Here is a 16,027-nt window from a genome sequence, read left to right as displayed (position 1 = left end):
TTCATACGGTCAAATTACTTTTGAGCAACTGATAAGAAGCGCGAAACGGTATGCCCAGGGCGTTCTAGTTTTCGTTTTGTTTAAATGCAGTGCACTGGATTGATTAGAGATATCAAGTACATACAAGTCATTTTTTAAATGTTGTAGTTCGTCTTGTAAAAACGATACGAGTACATCATCTGTCAACAATTACACAGGTTCTGTTTCCATATTGCGGATTTTGGTTACATAATATTATTTTCTAAATTTCACGTTGTGAATATATGATTTGGGCAAACAGAGCCGCAAAGAAGTACATTATGGGTTGTTGTTTTTTTTTTTGCAGTTTTATCTAGAACAAGCGATGCTTAAACCTTTGTCTGATTCTTGTGAAACTATCCACACGACAGTTTCAGTACCTAGGAGTTGACTTCAGTGATGTCACTGATTGGATGTTTCTAAAAATCCATCCTCTGTAAAACGTCTTCTCTAGTTGTCCTGCATATGTATTCGCTAATGAAGCTGTGTGTTCTGAGCCTGGTTCTCTACATTTCTGTATGAACCAGCTTAGAGGGCTAAAGACAGCTTGTGTTTAAATTGAGTGTAAGGTAATTTATGCTTCTAAAGTCATGGTCAGCATTTATTATTGTACTGTGCTGTAAACTTGTTCTGTGCCTAATTACATTATTTTATAGCTTTATCAAATCTGTACATTGTCTGTCGATAATGTTTCTGTAGTGCTTTTTCAGCCCTCAGCATGTGACCGCACTGGTGGCGCTGTGGGTTAGTTTCCTGATTCCCGTGTCACACGGTCTGTGATTGAATCCCATAGAACTATAACTTTTTTTAACAAACATTTCTTTGAAAAAATGAAACGTTTCCCTTTGTCAGAGATTAAATAAAACCTCACTCGCACCAAACAAATTTATATTTCTAAATATCACAACATGATCGACTTTAAGTCTTTTTAATAACAATGAATAGTCACCTATGCGTTACAAAATAAACATTTATATTGATTTGAATCGCGTTTTGATTTAAATCGTAAACGCGTGTTTAAATATATGTGTTTAAAGGCGATATACTGTATAAAAGCACTGATTCTTATGGAATGTGTTCCGCCGGGGATTCAAAAAATGTATTTTTTTTAATCGCGTACAGTGGCATGTTACATTATAATTTGGGTGTCTCCTCTTGCCAGAAAGCTCTAAATTGCATTTTGAGTGCGGTTTTTGACTTTTTCTAAATTGCAACCCATAAATAAAGCTCATACAGTTTAGACTTACTGTATTCTAAACTGTATTACAACAGCACATTGGACAATGCAACGTAAATTGCAAAAATGCACTTGGAATCTGTCCAAGCCCTACTACGAAAATTATTTAAACTGCGACACTTATCATTCATCTTTAAATAAACTTTATTTTATATAGCGTTTTAAGCGAATAGGTAATTAGATTGCTCATAAACCTAATCGCTTTTTCTACATAAACACAGCGTGGTTGCTCTCTGAAAATGCTTTTCCTTTATATTTAGGCTCAGATTTCAACTATAAATCGTATTATTATAAACTTTCTTGGAAAAATGTCTTTTATGTAAACCATGTTTGCTATTAATTCATTTAGGGCTAAAATACGTTCATTGTCTTCCAATCGAGTTGAGTTGACATTGGAAGCTTGCCATGCCTGGACTGTTACACCAACGCATTAGCATGTTAAAGCGATTTCATTGAGGAGCCTAGCTACTAGTTAACACTGTACTTCCTACTTTGAAAATACCTGTGAAACCGGTTTAATTCGTTACAGCCAGCACTCCGGCAGAGAGGGGGGTTGTACTCGTTAATGTCCGATGACATACAAGTGGAAAGATTACAGATTTTAATCGTCTTTTTTCTGAACCAGGGAAAATCTGATCATGTTTCTCTATAACAATAATAAAAAACTTTATTTTACATATCACCTTTAAAAGTGGCATCTCAAAACAATACAGTAGATGTAAACCACAGATTACAAGGTAAATACCCAGACAAACGCAAACGCGTTTTTAATAAAATGCTTTCATTCATTCAACAGAGAGAGCGTAAAACCTGGGTGTAACAGCTGTTCCTTTTTCTGATCACTCGCTCTCTGAGATACATGGGAATCCAGGCTTTTTTATCAACGCTTTCTTTTCCGTATACCAGATCTTATGGAACCACTTCAGAAGGGTGTCAGCCAGTCAGATTCCAGGAATCGGTACTTTAAAGGAAAAATACACACAATGGTATTCCATTTCTCCCTAAACATTTTAAGCATCGAAGTATTTAACTAACATGTGAAATAGCGTGTGAAAAAGTGGTAGTTTTAAGCTTTTCTGCTAATATAATATGGAATCGCGTATCTAAAGAATTTAATAACGATATGATTATATTCGTGTACTGCGACAGGGCTGTGTAGGGCTGTTTCGCCTCTCTCTTCATGCGACTGTACCAGGAAGAGGATTTCTTTCTATTCGAAACGTGTATTTTAAAAGTTTAAGAAGTAAAAACCTTACAGCGTACACAGATTTCTAAACTGATCAGGATCATTATCTTTGTCTTATAAACCTAATCACTTGCTTTTTCTTTTTATTTAGGCTCAGATTTCAACTATAGATCGTATTATTAATAACCATAATAACAACCAACCAACAAAAACAACCATATAAACATAATACCAACCAAAAACATAGATAACAACCACAATACAAAATCAAATATATCAAACCATCATACTCTCGCAAATTCCTCCTATTATCATAATCCCGCCCCTTATGCAAAACTCAACTCTCCTCCCATCCCAGTTTATCCTCTTTATCATAAACAAAATCCACCTCAATTTTCAACATAAAGCATTACACAAAATCAATACCTCAACACTCCATACTCAACAACGATAATTCACAAACAGCCAGAACATGTAACTCCACATTCCCAAACAGACCTCATTTCCATAGCCCCGCCCCTTATGCAAAACCAACAACCTAAGATTTTTATATTTATGTCTTTATTTAGTGGTTTCATTAGTGACAAAGGCTAAACTTTCTTGGAAAAATGTATTTTATGTAAACCATGTTTGCTATTAATTCATTCAGGGCTAAAATATGTTCATTGTCTTCAAATGAAAGAAGGGTTCCTTTCGCCGTGGTCGGGTTGAAATTAGAAGCTTGCCACGCCCGGACTGTTACACCAACGTATTAGCATGTTAAAGCGATTTCATTGAGGAGCCTAGCCTTTCTTAACTAGCATTGTACTTACTGGGTTTTTGAGGGGGGGGAGGTGTCTTTCGCTGTGAAACCAGTTCAGGAAAAAGACAATTAAATTTAATAAACGATTAAGGGTATTTACCTTGTAATCTGTGGTTTACATCTACTGTATTGTTTTGAGATACCACTTTTAAAGGTGATATGTAAGATAAAGTTTTTTATTATTGTTATAGAGAAACATGATCAGATTTTCCCTGGTTCAGAAAAAAGACGATTAAAATCTGTAATCTTTGCACTTGTACAGTATGTCATCGGAAAATACAATCAGTTTCTGCTTTGTGTAAGGATGGTGTCAAAAAGTAATCTAAGTAGTGAGAAAGCTGTGCTCCTCAAAGCGCTTTACAGGATAAAAACAATAACAACAATAGTGGCTGGGCAAACGATTTTTTTTATAGAAATACAAAATGAGATACTGTATAATGATGTGCATGAACAAAGTTATACTGCTATTTTCCTTAGATATGCGATTAAAAAAAATAAATTTTTTGAATCCCCGGCGGAACACATTCCATAAGAATCAGCGCTTTTATACAGTATATCGCCTTTAAACACATATATTTAAACACGCATTTACGATTTAAATCAAAACGCGATTCAAATCAATATAAATGTTTATTTTGTAATGCATAGGTGACTATTCATTGTTATTAAAAAGACTTAAATCCGATCATGTTGTGATATTTAGAAATATAAATTTGTTTGTTGCGAGTGAGGTTTTATTTAATCTCTGACCAAGGGAAACGTTTCATTTTTTCAAAGAAATGTTTGTTAAAAAAAACTCATAGTTCCAGTGGGATTTGATCACAGACCGTGTGACATGGGAGTCAGGAACCTAACCCACAGCACCACCGACACAGTCGCATGCAAAGTGCTGAAAAGGCACTACAGAAACATTATCGACAGACAATGTACAGCGTGTACTATTCTTGTGTTGCGGTACATGAATATAATTATATCGTTATTAATTTTGTTAGATACGCAATTCCATATTATATTCCCTTTTAATCAAATTCTAAAAGTATGCTTGTTGACTCCGGTATCTCTTTAGTTAAAGACTTCGATGCTTAAAATGTTTAGGGAGAAATTAAATACTGGTGTGTATTTTTTCTTTAAAGTACCAAGACCAGCCATATACTGTATGTTTATGTTCCAAAATTAATATCGTTTATGGCCTTCACACACGTTACAGTATGCTCCTATTCTTTTTATGCTCAGGTACTAAGATTTCCCTTCAGTGGTAAAATTCAATATCTACAACGGGCACAGCAAAGACGTTTACTGTAAGTCTTTCTACGACAGACCAACGGACCACGAGTGCCCCTGTCGGTCAACCAATCACGTACCGCGGTACCGCGCGTCATCTTGCGTCACAATGCGCGACGCCGTAGCCAATTACCTCCGGTACTCTTCTGTAACGCGCACTTTGAATGGCTGCATCTGTATTAATTTATTCAGATACGCGATTACATATTATATTCCCTATTAATCAAATTCTAAAAAGTATGCGTTTTTTACTGCAATAATGAGCGCAAGTATTCATAGGAAAGGTTAAAACATTATAACTTTTTATGAAGTATATAAACTTAATATAGTCAGAAGGAGCATGTAAAAACTTTTACAAAATAACCACAGCATGTAACCGAATGAAAGACTTTGATGCTTAAAACATTTATGAAGTGGAATACTGTTGTGTATTTTTAAATTAAGCTACCACTACCTGCCTAAATTCCTAAATTAATATTTTATGACGTTCACAGATGTTATGTTCCTCTTATTTTTATGCCGAGCTACTAACGTTTCCCTTTAGTTGTAAAATTCAATATCAATATTCAATATTAAGCAGATTTAAACATGGACATTAAATGAAGCAATTATTTCACTAACAACCAATGCACCACGAGTGCTCCTGTCAGTCATTTTGGCCAGCCAATAACGTACTTCAGTATAAAGCGCTAAACTTTAGATAATTTCACACAGTACAGGGTTTTACTGTGCATTTTGAATGGCTGCATCTGCACGTAAACAAGGAAAACAGGGCGAGGTCCTCCAGGTCCCGGGCTCAGAGGTCAGGCGATGTTGGGGATGAGGCCTATGCCCTCAATCATGCAGCAGCCTGGTGATAGGCGGGCTTAGCGACATCTGAACCCTAATGCTGAGAAATGAGCATTGGAGTCACTGGGATTAAATAGAGGGAGACAAAACAAGGCACACCTGGAGAACATACCATCAATCACACAGTAGTGTGGAGTAGTGGAGTGCCGTCTAGGTGAGAGATGTTGACTGTGACACCTCAGAAGTGTACAGGCTGGCATTTTGGGTTAACCCCCACGAAAAAAAAATCACATAAATTCAAATCACGTGTGTGACAGACTCCATGTTAACCAAGACAGCTTCAAAAAACACCAAGAAATTATGTAGTTTTGTCCGCAGAATCAAAGCTCAATAATTACTTACATTGTAAAAGTGCTTAATACTGCTTACTACTTACTGAAATGGATCCTCAAACCGAAGCTGGTCGATTGCCTTGCCCACTAGCCTCCTCCATCACATCTCTCCAGGCATCTACATCAATTTCCTTCTTGTCAGCATCTTTCACTGAGGCAAGCCATCTTATTCTAGGTCTTCCTCATGATCTCTTTCCCTCAATATTCTCTTCTACTACTTCTTTTATTAGGTCTTGATCTCTTCTCATTACATGGCCATACCACCGTAGTCTTCTTTGACACTAGTAACAATATCAGGGTCCTTATAAAGCTCTCTGTAATTCTCTTAAGACACTGTTTTCAAAACCCATGAGTTTACTCTCCATCCTTTTAGTGAGAGTCTAAAGCTCTGCACCATACAGTACTACTGGCTGGATTATTGTTAATAATTTGTTGATTTCAAACATCACTAACTATCCTCTTCAAATCTCATTGAATTGTACATTCAAATTGTACATACAAATATTATGGTTATATTTTGGTTGTAACCTAATCCACCCTTTTCCATTCTTTCTTATGACATAAAAAATCTTAATAGTCATCACAAATACAATTTAAAGAATTTATTTGAATGATTTTATGAATTCTTTTTCTTCTTCTTCTTCTTCTTCTTCTTCTTATATATTCATGTTATACCGACTGCCACTATTCATTGCACTTTCCTGGAATACATCTATGACTAATAATAAGGACCCCCTGTAGTAGTCGATTAATAATATGAAATCCAGAATATTAGGATTATTACACTCAGAACTGCCATGTAAAAGTATATCTTGTTATGGTTGAAGTAGTTCAAGTAGGTAGCTGCATCAGCATGCGTAGGCTGCAAAGGAACAGGTAATGGGTTTATTCCATGCTGAAAAGAAAAGAAAGGAAACACAACGTTTCAGTCTGACACCTGAAGAAGGCTCCACGGCTGAAATGTTGTGGTTCCTTTCCAGAATAGAATAAACTCATTACCTATTATTATGGTTTACAGACATAAAAAAGAAAATGTCCACTATGCCACGTAGCACAATATAACACAGAGATAGCTACATAGTGTTTTGTGATACTGCTGAACACCATATTTTCAGTATTTTCACTGATTGATGAGTTCACCATTAACAATCACCTGTGAAAGGGCTTATAAATACTGGAATCTTGGTCCAGTACCAGAACATGAGAGACATTATGTTTAGAATTATAGTTGTTTCAAATCTAATGCAGTGTTACTTGTATTATAGTACTTGCACATGCAAGCTGTTCAGTGTTGTTGGTACTACAGACATTGATGTACAAAACAATGGCGAAATAACAGTTCCTCTATTTGTTGTAAAATGAAAATTAACCAAATCTTGTTGGTCTTCACTGGCTGATGACTTCGTTTGGTTTAGAAAGGCCTGAAATTTGTATGATTAGTAAAACACCATTGCATCGATCAGTTACCCTGATTACCCTGATATTTTAATGAAGATAGACTTTGCACAGTGAAGAATGCAACAGCCAAAATACATATTGACTTATACATATGTGTTCTGTATCAAAACAGCATGTAGATGGAGGTGGGTTTTTTCAACATTATTTTTACAAGCCATGGAAAAGCCTGCAATAAAGCCTCCTGTACTTAATTTCATGTTCATTATGAATTTCTTTGTGTGCTGAACCCTGAGAACCCTGGTAGAGTTTCTCACACACAAAGTTGGAAATTATTTAAAACCTAAATTCCAGACATGAAAAAGAGACAGTTTACTACCTGCTCTGTACTGCTTTGGTAGGGTGGGTCTTTGACAGCCAAGAGTTTCTTAAATTTCAGAGAAACACTAATTCCTCAAACTTGCCAGGCACTATCAGAAACTAGCAGGCTTTCAGTGAGGGGCAGAACCCTCTTTCAATCAGCACTAATTTTACTGTCAGATATGGTGGAGTTTGTAACACAGCAGAAGATTAAAGTGAATGAAATCAGATGAAAGTGACCGCATGTCTTCAACCCTCCTGTGCAGGAGACTTAAAAGATTTATGACTCCTTGTTCAGACAGGATATAGCAAAAGTCATTGCTTGATCCTTTTTAAAGAAAATTACAGTATATGAAATGAGCAGATAATGCAATAATAACAATAATTGTAATGACACAGGAATGAGTGCCATTTCGACTATGGTATGGTCCCGTGAATACTAATTATTTACTTTAACAAATATATGCACCATTTTTTTTTATCTCAATCTAGATTCCCGAGGGATCATTTAATAAAGAATCCAAGCTTAATCAGTATGTATACCTGCAAGCCAAATTTGGAGGACATGTAGTGGAGTCAGCTGTATTGGTTTCTTTCCAGTCTGGATATATATTTGTGCAGACAGACAAATCTATTTACACTCCCACTGATACAGGTAAGGAGGCATTATTTATTGTAAAGCAGAATGACTAAGATGCTAATTTATGATTTTATCTGGATTTGATTATTATAACTACTGTATAATTGTGGATTCTATAAAGGGTTCAACATTCACCTGAGCAAATAAATGTTGTTAAAATAACATTTGTCACCACATTTAACCATTTTTAGCACAAATACATTCAAAACCTGTAAAACATAGAATTTATTTTAGAATGGTTTAACTCAGTATGAAGCTCATCATTGTACTGTACACTTTTTTTTCAAATTGTATATTGTGTAATAATTGTATGTTGCTAGGGAATTCTCCATTGAGGCATCCTGACATTATAAATCCCACCCAAATCTCATTAGAGACTAAGAGTGTTTCAACATTAATTTTTTTTATATTGTTAAAATTTGTTTAAAAGCACATTATAATATTTTAGTTTGATCTTATATGAATTAGGATTGACATTTACTGCAACTTTGTTTGGTTTTGTTTTCTCTTCGTAAAGTTTTAGTGATATTTAATCATGAATGGCAGTATAACAACTATAAAACTGAAAACACAAACTATACTGTAACAAAAATAAGAATGTTAATCTTCTATGTACTTTTCAGTACCACTGGCACCTTTTTTGTAAAAATACTCCATAAAGCAATGCTTGTTGATTATTTTACATAAGAAATAGTGGGTCTTGACAGCCAAGAGCTTAAATTTCAGATAAACACTAATTCCTCAAACTTGCCAGGCACTATCAAAATGTTTTTTGATTAAAATCAAATACACAGCTTTACTTGAATTTTATCTATAACGTAATAAAATAAAGAAATACTATATTGTATATTTCACAGAGATCTTGTTTTTCAGTTCTTTATAGAGTTTTTGCCCTGACCAATCGTCTGGATCCTAGTAAAAGTTCAGTTTCCGTTGAAATCATGGTAAAGTATTTATTGCTCTTATTTTACAGAATTAAACTAAATCAGAAAATGTTAAGTTTGCCATTAATTAAGCATGGTTTTTTACCTAGTTTTGATATTTAGGCATTTACAATGTTCAGTATGTGTAAATGTATTCTGAAACACTTCAGAAATGTAACCTCTTAAAATATCTAGTATGATCATATGGGTAGTTATGATGTGCTAAGATTGTGCAATACTCAGGAAGTCAAAGTCAATAGTGCTTTTGAATTTCCAGTATTATGTGTTTAATATTTATATTTAAAATTTTTGATTGATGCTTTGAAGCCATTACATGTGAGTTTTGCATTTCTTTAGTTTATCTGTGTTTTTATATGTACATACGTATGTATTCATTTATATATATATTTATATGTATTGTATGAGGAGTCTTGAGAGAGGAGCTGTGTCAGTGTGGGAAATGCAGAGGTTAATTCCATGCTGAGACATAGAAAGAATAAAAAATCACTCTTTGAGGCACACATCAGAAAAAATCAGAAAAAGGTTTCATACTCAGATTATTGTGTTGTTTCTTCTTTCCATCTATTTTACAGCAGAGTTACCATCTGTGTGTTCCTGTATATAGTATGTATATATTATAACTAATAAGCGTTCTTTTTTCTCCTTTTCAGACTCCTGATGGTATTGTAATTCAGAAAGACCTCTTATTTTCAGCCAATGGAATTATTTCAGGATCATATAAGCTGCCAGAAATACTTAGGTAAGCTTCCTGTTAATTGAAATTGTGTTTATAATAGTGAAGGAACTGATAAACATTAACTTGTGAAGGCAACCCACACATAGACATGCCCATTGGAAACACACAGATATACTGTATATACAGTATAAATTGGAGATGCCCACTTTAAAATGGGGACCTTGTTGATGTATCCAAATACTGTAAAAAAGATACACAAAGCCAGGTTCAACCACAATCAGATTAAATGCTGTATACAGAAACAAATAGCACAAATAGATGAGCCATGACTAGATATAGGATCAGATCTCTGATACACTGTAGCTCAAAAGGTAGGTTGTTACCCCACCCTAAAATAACACATACATTTTTCTTCACCCACAAGCGTACAGATGCTGTAGTTGCTGTCTCTTTCACTACCTCAATCAAAACACAATGAACAGAATTCTGAATGATGAAAGAGGTGCTGCGTTCAAACCGAAGAGTCAGGAGTTCAAACCGAACATACTTTTTTAAGCACTTTGATAAATGATGACCTTAAGGTAAAGAAGAGACAAGGTTTTGGAACACAAAAAAGTTGTTTTGTGTTTATTAATTTGTTATTATTGAATTTAGGAATGATAATGTTTCTTTATTAGCCCTATACAATTTCTTGCATTAGGAATTCGTCTTTTTGCATACCCCAGCTTGCTCTCCATGGGGTCAGAGCACAGGGTCAGCCATTGTACGGCACCCCTGGAGCAGTTGGGGTTAAGGGTCTTGCTCAGGGGCCCAACAGAGTAGGATTCCTCTGCCAGCCACTGGATTTGAACTGGCAACCTTCCAGTCACAAGCACAGGCACAGATCCTTAGCCACAGAGCCACCGCTCTGCCCATGGAATGTTAATCTTTCCTAGTTTTTCTATACAGAGTATGACAATTATTTTTTTCTTTCTGTAGTACGGGAACGTGGAAAGTTGTTACAAAATTTGAAAGTACACCTCAGAAAAATTTTACAGCTGATTTTGAAGTAAAGGAATATGGTAAGCCTTTTATTCTGTTTTCAAATTCAACATTAATTTTATATAATTTATTTTTTGTATATAATATTTTTTTCTGGCCTTATGTCAAACCAATATTAGTTTGAAAAGGTGCTAAATTAATTACATTCAAAAATATAAAAAAATGAATAGAATATTTGGTGTTATTTAAATAAAATACTTAAAAGTACAATAAATGCTCATTTGTTTTAGTGGTTTTTAATACCTTTGATACTACAGTATTGAATAGAAATGTAGACAAACCTTTAAAAATGATTTAATCCTACCTATTTACTTGTTGTCTAGTACTGCCAAATTTTGAAGTGAAGCTGGAACCACATCAGCTGTTCTTCTACATTGATGATGAAGAACTTACTGTCTCAGTAACTGCCAGGTAGGGTAATTATAAACAAATCTTATATTATAAATATGTTTTGTTTGTAAATTCTATTCTTATATTAGAATTATCCTCCATACTGTGTCAAGAAAATACAAAGTAAACATAAACAATATAAATTGAAATTTTATTGTTATGTTAATCTCCAGCCCTGAAATGAAAAAATCAAACATAATAAATATACAATATTAATTTCTCTAAGAGGTTAAAATATTCTCAAGTTGTAAGAACCCTGATTAGATTCTTTATGCCCTCAAGTCCACCTCATTGATGAAGTGCATAATGGGTCTCCTAGCCTCATATACAAATATAAATGTATAGGTACATAGAGACATGTAAAGGTAATTCTAAGAGTATATGGTAACAATATTTTCCAAATCTAAATAAATTATGTGCTTCAAATTAAAGTTAGTTTTGGACCCTTCTCTTGGTGAATGGGGTCTATGAAAATATTAAATTGAGATCCTTACCACTTAATCAATAAAGATTCTTAATCAATAAAGAAGTAACCCTGCTGTCCTGGCTGAATACCACTTTATGTTTGCGCAGTCTGATCTCTCTCACATGACTCTTATATGTGAAGCACTCTGGGATCCCTTGAGATAAAACATACTTTATAAATGCACATAATAATTATTATATAAAATAAAGATAATATAAAATACAAACAGAGAGAGAAAGATTCAGTTTCTAAGGTTAAATATCTAAGGATAAATGAGACAGGAGCCATACATACAGTAAAAAGTGTAAATTTTAACAATATGCAACTCAGTACAGAAATCGTTGTAAATTAAATCTATTGTCTTCTTTTACAACTGAACAAATTAGTAACAGGAACTGGATCTCTTCTCCTAAAATCCAGTCAATACATGAGACCACCTAACTGGCTTCTTACCAATCTTGTGTATCAAGGTTCACGGCACAGTCCTGCTCTTCCTGGAGAAAAGTAACAGACTCGTAGTTAAACACCATCTATAAACAACAGCTAGCCCTCCAAACTAACACTCCTCCAACAAGATGCTGCAAGAAACTTCATAGGACTTAAGCAGGTATAGCCCATAACAATGTGGTCTTACCTCCTGCTGGAGCACATGTGTCATTGTAAGGCAATGTACTGTAGTATCCATGGTGTGATGTTCCAGGGAAGAGAGTCTTCAACATGTCATACTGTAGTTAGTTATACTGTAGATAAATTACATGACAAACGCCAACCTGGCTGCCACCCTTTCATCATTCTTGAATTATACAAATTTATTCATCAGTCATGAGCAGTCAAAACAGGTGATGCTGTGAGTTAAAACATGCAACAGAGAAAATGAAACATGCTTTGCTGAAGAGTTCCTAAATATGGCTTACTGTCATGAGTGTCATATGTTCTAGACACAAATGTAAATGTACACGGACTAAAACTGTCTCACTCTAACATAAAGCCAAGTCTCATGGATCCTGTGTCATATATCTGTGCCGCAGAGAGCACAGCCAAGTTTATACAATTTGTCTTGCCCCTGAAAATTTTTACAGATATAATATAAACTTAATTGTCTATTGTTTTTCTCTTTCTGTGAATGTTATTGAACTACTAAGAAATAAAAACTGCATGGAATTTTGCTAAAAGAAAAACATAAATATCACTATAATTGAAGAGATGACTGCCTCAACATACACCTGATTGCAGCCCTTTTCATTTCCTGTACTGTTTACATTAGATACTTGTACGGAAAAGATGTCGTGGGGTCTGCATATGTGGTGTTTGGAGTAGTGCTGGACAATGATGAAAAGAGGAGCTTCCCAGACTCCCTTCAACGAATAGAAGTAAGAATCAAGTTCCTATTTTCCCATTTTCACCATATAACAAGGGTCTGATTACACACTGGCATCACTGAAGTTTAGCACACACAACAATTGGTGCTCTTTTACAAAGACGAAAGTAATATAAAAAAAATGTATTCATTTCTGTCTAATCTCAGGCATGAACACCATTCCTGCAACAGTAGATATTTTTAAAACAACAGTAGTTTGATACAAATGAAAGCTTTCTGAAGGGTGTGAAGGGTCCACTTTTAACTTCTTCCTTTCCCACATGAATGGAAACACTTTCTCCCTCACATTGTCTTTAGGCTAAAGGGATATGTTAATGTACTAAACTGTTTACGGCCCTTCTGGACAATTCCAGACTACGCAGATGACATCATATATTTCCAGCAACTCTAATTACTGCATCTCATGCAGAAAATGCCCAGGTATTTACATTGGTGAGACAGGAAGAAGACTGGCAGTCCATTTCTGGGAACATGTCAGAACTGTCAGATCAAAGATCCCTCCAAACCAGTAGTTCCCAATTTCACCTCTAATGACCTTGACCATACTGACCTCTCCGTTTGTATCCTCATAGAGGGATTTCAGAAGTCATCCCTAACCATAATTATCCTGAAGCTAGGATCACACCTTCCCCCTTCTCTCAACAACAGACTTGTCTCCTTCTAAATCCTTTTATGCATTTGCATGTTTTGGCTTCATACAGATGCAGCCATTCAAAACAAGCAGGCAATACCGCATTATTTTGCGGTGCGCTTTACGCAGTCTACAGCGAGTTACCGTAAATTCTCATATAGTACCGCAAGTAAAATAATAGTATCCGGAATTTCCGCAAGGTGGAGCTAATAAAGCTCAACCTCTCATGTTTGAGCTGTCGCCATCAAAGTCTTTACCGAAGATATTCCTAATAGTATTAATAATGAATGACCTTGGACAAGCTGTAAACTCAAAGTATTGCACTGGTCCACATTGTTTTTTTCATTGACCGTCTTTGTAAAAGTAACACCACAGCATTTCGCAATCATGCATTTGTTTCCAATCATGCAAAGTACAGTAATTTTTGAGAATCTCCGATTCACCATGCCTTTCACATGCTCATAAAAGAGATTGATTTAGGAACATAAACATATTACTGTATGCAAACTGTACTGTTACAGTATGTATATGTATATTTAATGTCTTTACTGTGCCCGTTTAAGTATTGAATATTTATATGGAATTTTACCACTGAAGGGAAATCTTAGTAGCTGAGCATAAAAAGAATAGGAGCATACTGTAACGCGTGTGAAGGCCATTAAAAGATATTAATTTTGGAACATAAACATACAGTATATGGCTGGTCTCGGTACTTTAAAGAAAACATACACACCAGTATTCCATTTCTCCCTAAACATTTTAAGCACCGAAGTCTTTAACTAACGTGATACCGGAGTCAACAAGCATACTTTTAAAATTTGATTAAAAGGGAATATAATATGGAATTGCGTATCTAAAGAAATTAATAACGATATATTTATATTCATGTACCTCAACACAAGAATAGTACACGCTGTACAATGTCTGTTAATAATGTTTGTAAGGCTTTTTCAACACTCCTCATGTGACCTTGCTGGTGGTGCTGTGGGTTAGGTTCCTGACTCCCCCATCATACGTTGGGTGTTCAAATCCAGCCGAAACCATGACTTTTTTTTAACAAACATTTCTTTGAAAAAATAAAACGTATCCCTGGGTCAGAGATTAAATAAAACTTAACTCGCACCAAACAAATTTATATTTCTAAATATCACAACATGATCGAATTTAAGTCATTTTAATAACAATGAATAGTCACCTATGCATTACAATATAAACATTTCTATTGATTTAAATCGCGTTTAAATCGCCTTTTTTTAAAACCCATAAATAAAGCTGATACTGTTTAGACTTTTAATTATTTAAAACTGTATTACAGCAGCACAATGCACAATGCAACGTAAATTGCTATCTTTGTCTTCTGCGTAATAATGTTCACCTCTCTGTCCAGCAAATTAACAATAGTAATAATAATGAACTTTATTGTATATGGCACCTTTAAAGGTGGCTCCTCAAAGCGATTTACAGGATAAAAACAATAACAACAATACTGTTAGGCTGGGCAAACGATTTTTTTTTAAAAGAAATACAAAATGAGATATAATGATGTGTTCCGGCTTAGACATTAACGAAGAGCATAACGAAGGTCATAAAGGTCATAAACGATATTAATTTTGGAACATCAACATATTATGTAAACTGTATGTTGCTGTTATTGGTATTTTAAAGAAAAAGTACTGTAAAATCCTGGGTTCGGTACAATGATTCAGGCATTCATGTGAAGGACAACAGAGCTTTCACTAGCCGATTATCAAACTTTATTAATAAAACAAAAACAAAAACTATCCGACCAAGCCAGAAGAAGACAAAAAGAATAACGGACATAGTGTGAGCCTGCATTCTCTCCTCAGCCATCCACACCACACTTTTCCCTGGGTCAGAGATTAAATAAAACTTCACTCGCACCAAACAAATTACCACACACTGAGCACGAACATGTTAACCCAAATATGTCTCACAATACTTTTATGGTACATTACTTTGCTAAAATGTATTTAAAAATAAAAACGATTACAAACGCCAGCAGAGAGAGAGACACACACACAGTTCTTCATTGTCAAAAAGTAATTGTTTTTTACTTTGTCAGCACCCAGACAAACGCAAACGCGTTATTAATGAAATGCTTTTATTCATTCTTAATCAAACTCACAAGTTGTCATCTGCTGTTGAAGCTCTGTGAGACTAGACTCAAACATGGCTAGACTTGACTCGGCTCTGGTTTTTCCATCTATACCAATGTACTGCAAGTACAACCCCCCTCTCTGCGGGAGTGCTGGCTGTGACGAATTAAACCGATTTCACAGGTATTTTCAAAGTAGAAAGGGGTGAGATTTCCAGCGAAAGACACCTCCCCCCCTCCAAAACCCAGTAAGTACAGTATTATCTTTATAGCAAGTGGTGTACA

At 35.0% G+C, this 16,027-nt stretch overlaps 1 protein-coding gene across 1 annotated transcript in view; it reads left to right on the top strand.

Annotated features, from left to right (window-relative positions):
* Positions 1–16,027, top strand: part of LOC148820910 (complement C3-like) — a 110,489-nt gene that overhangs the window by 25,455 nt on the left and 69,007 nt on the right. The window contains exons 3-8 of the mRNA XM_088931600.1: positions 7,953–8,115; positions 8,974–9,044; positions 9,695–9,783; positions 10,699–10,781; positions 11,085–11,172; positions 12,882–12,987. Of these exons, the coding sequence (XP_088787726.1) occupies positions 7,953–8,115; positions 8,974–9,044; positions 9,695–9,783; positions 10,699–10,781; positions 11,085–11,172; positions 12,882–12,987 (600 nt within the window). The remainder of the gene's footprint in view (positions 1–7,952; positions 8,116–8,973; positions 9,045–9,694; positions 9,784–10,698; positions 10,782–11,084; positions 11,173–12,881; positions 12,988–16,027) is intronic.

The sequence above is a fragment of the Atractosteus spatula genome, chromosome 14 (assembly GCF_055471065.1).
Source record: "Atractosteus spatula isolate fAtrSpa1 chromosome 14, fAtrSpa1.hap1, whole genome shotgun sequence".
Classification (NCBI taxonomy): Eukaryota; Metazoa; Chordata; class Actinopteri; order Semionotiformes; family Lepisosteidae; genus Atractosteus; species Atractosteus spatula.
Note: the sequence above shows the minus strand (reverse complement) of the source record. Positions and strands in the feature narration are given on the sequence as shown.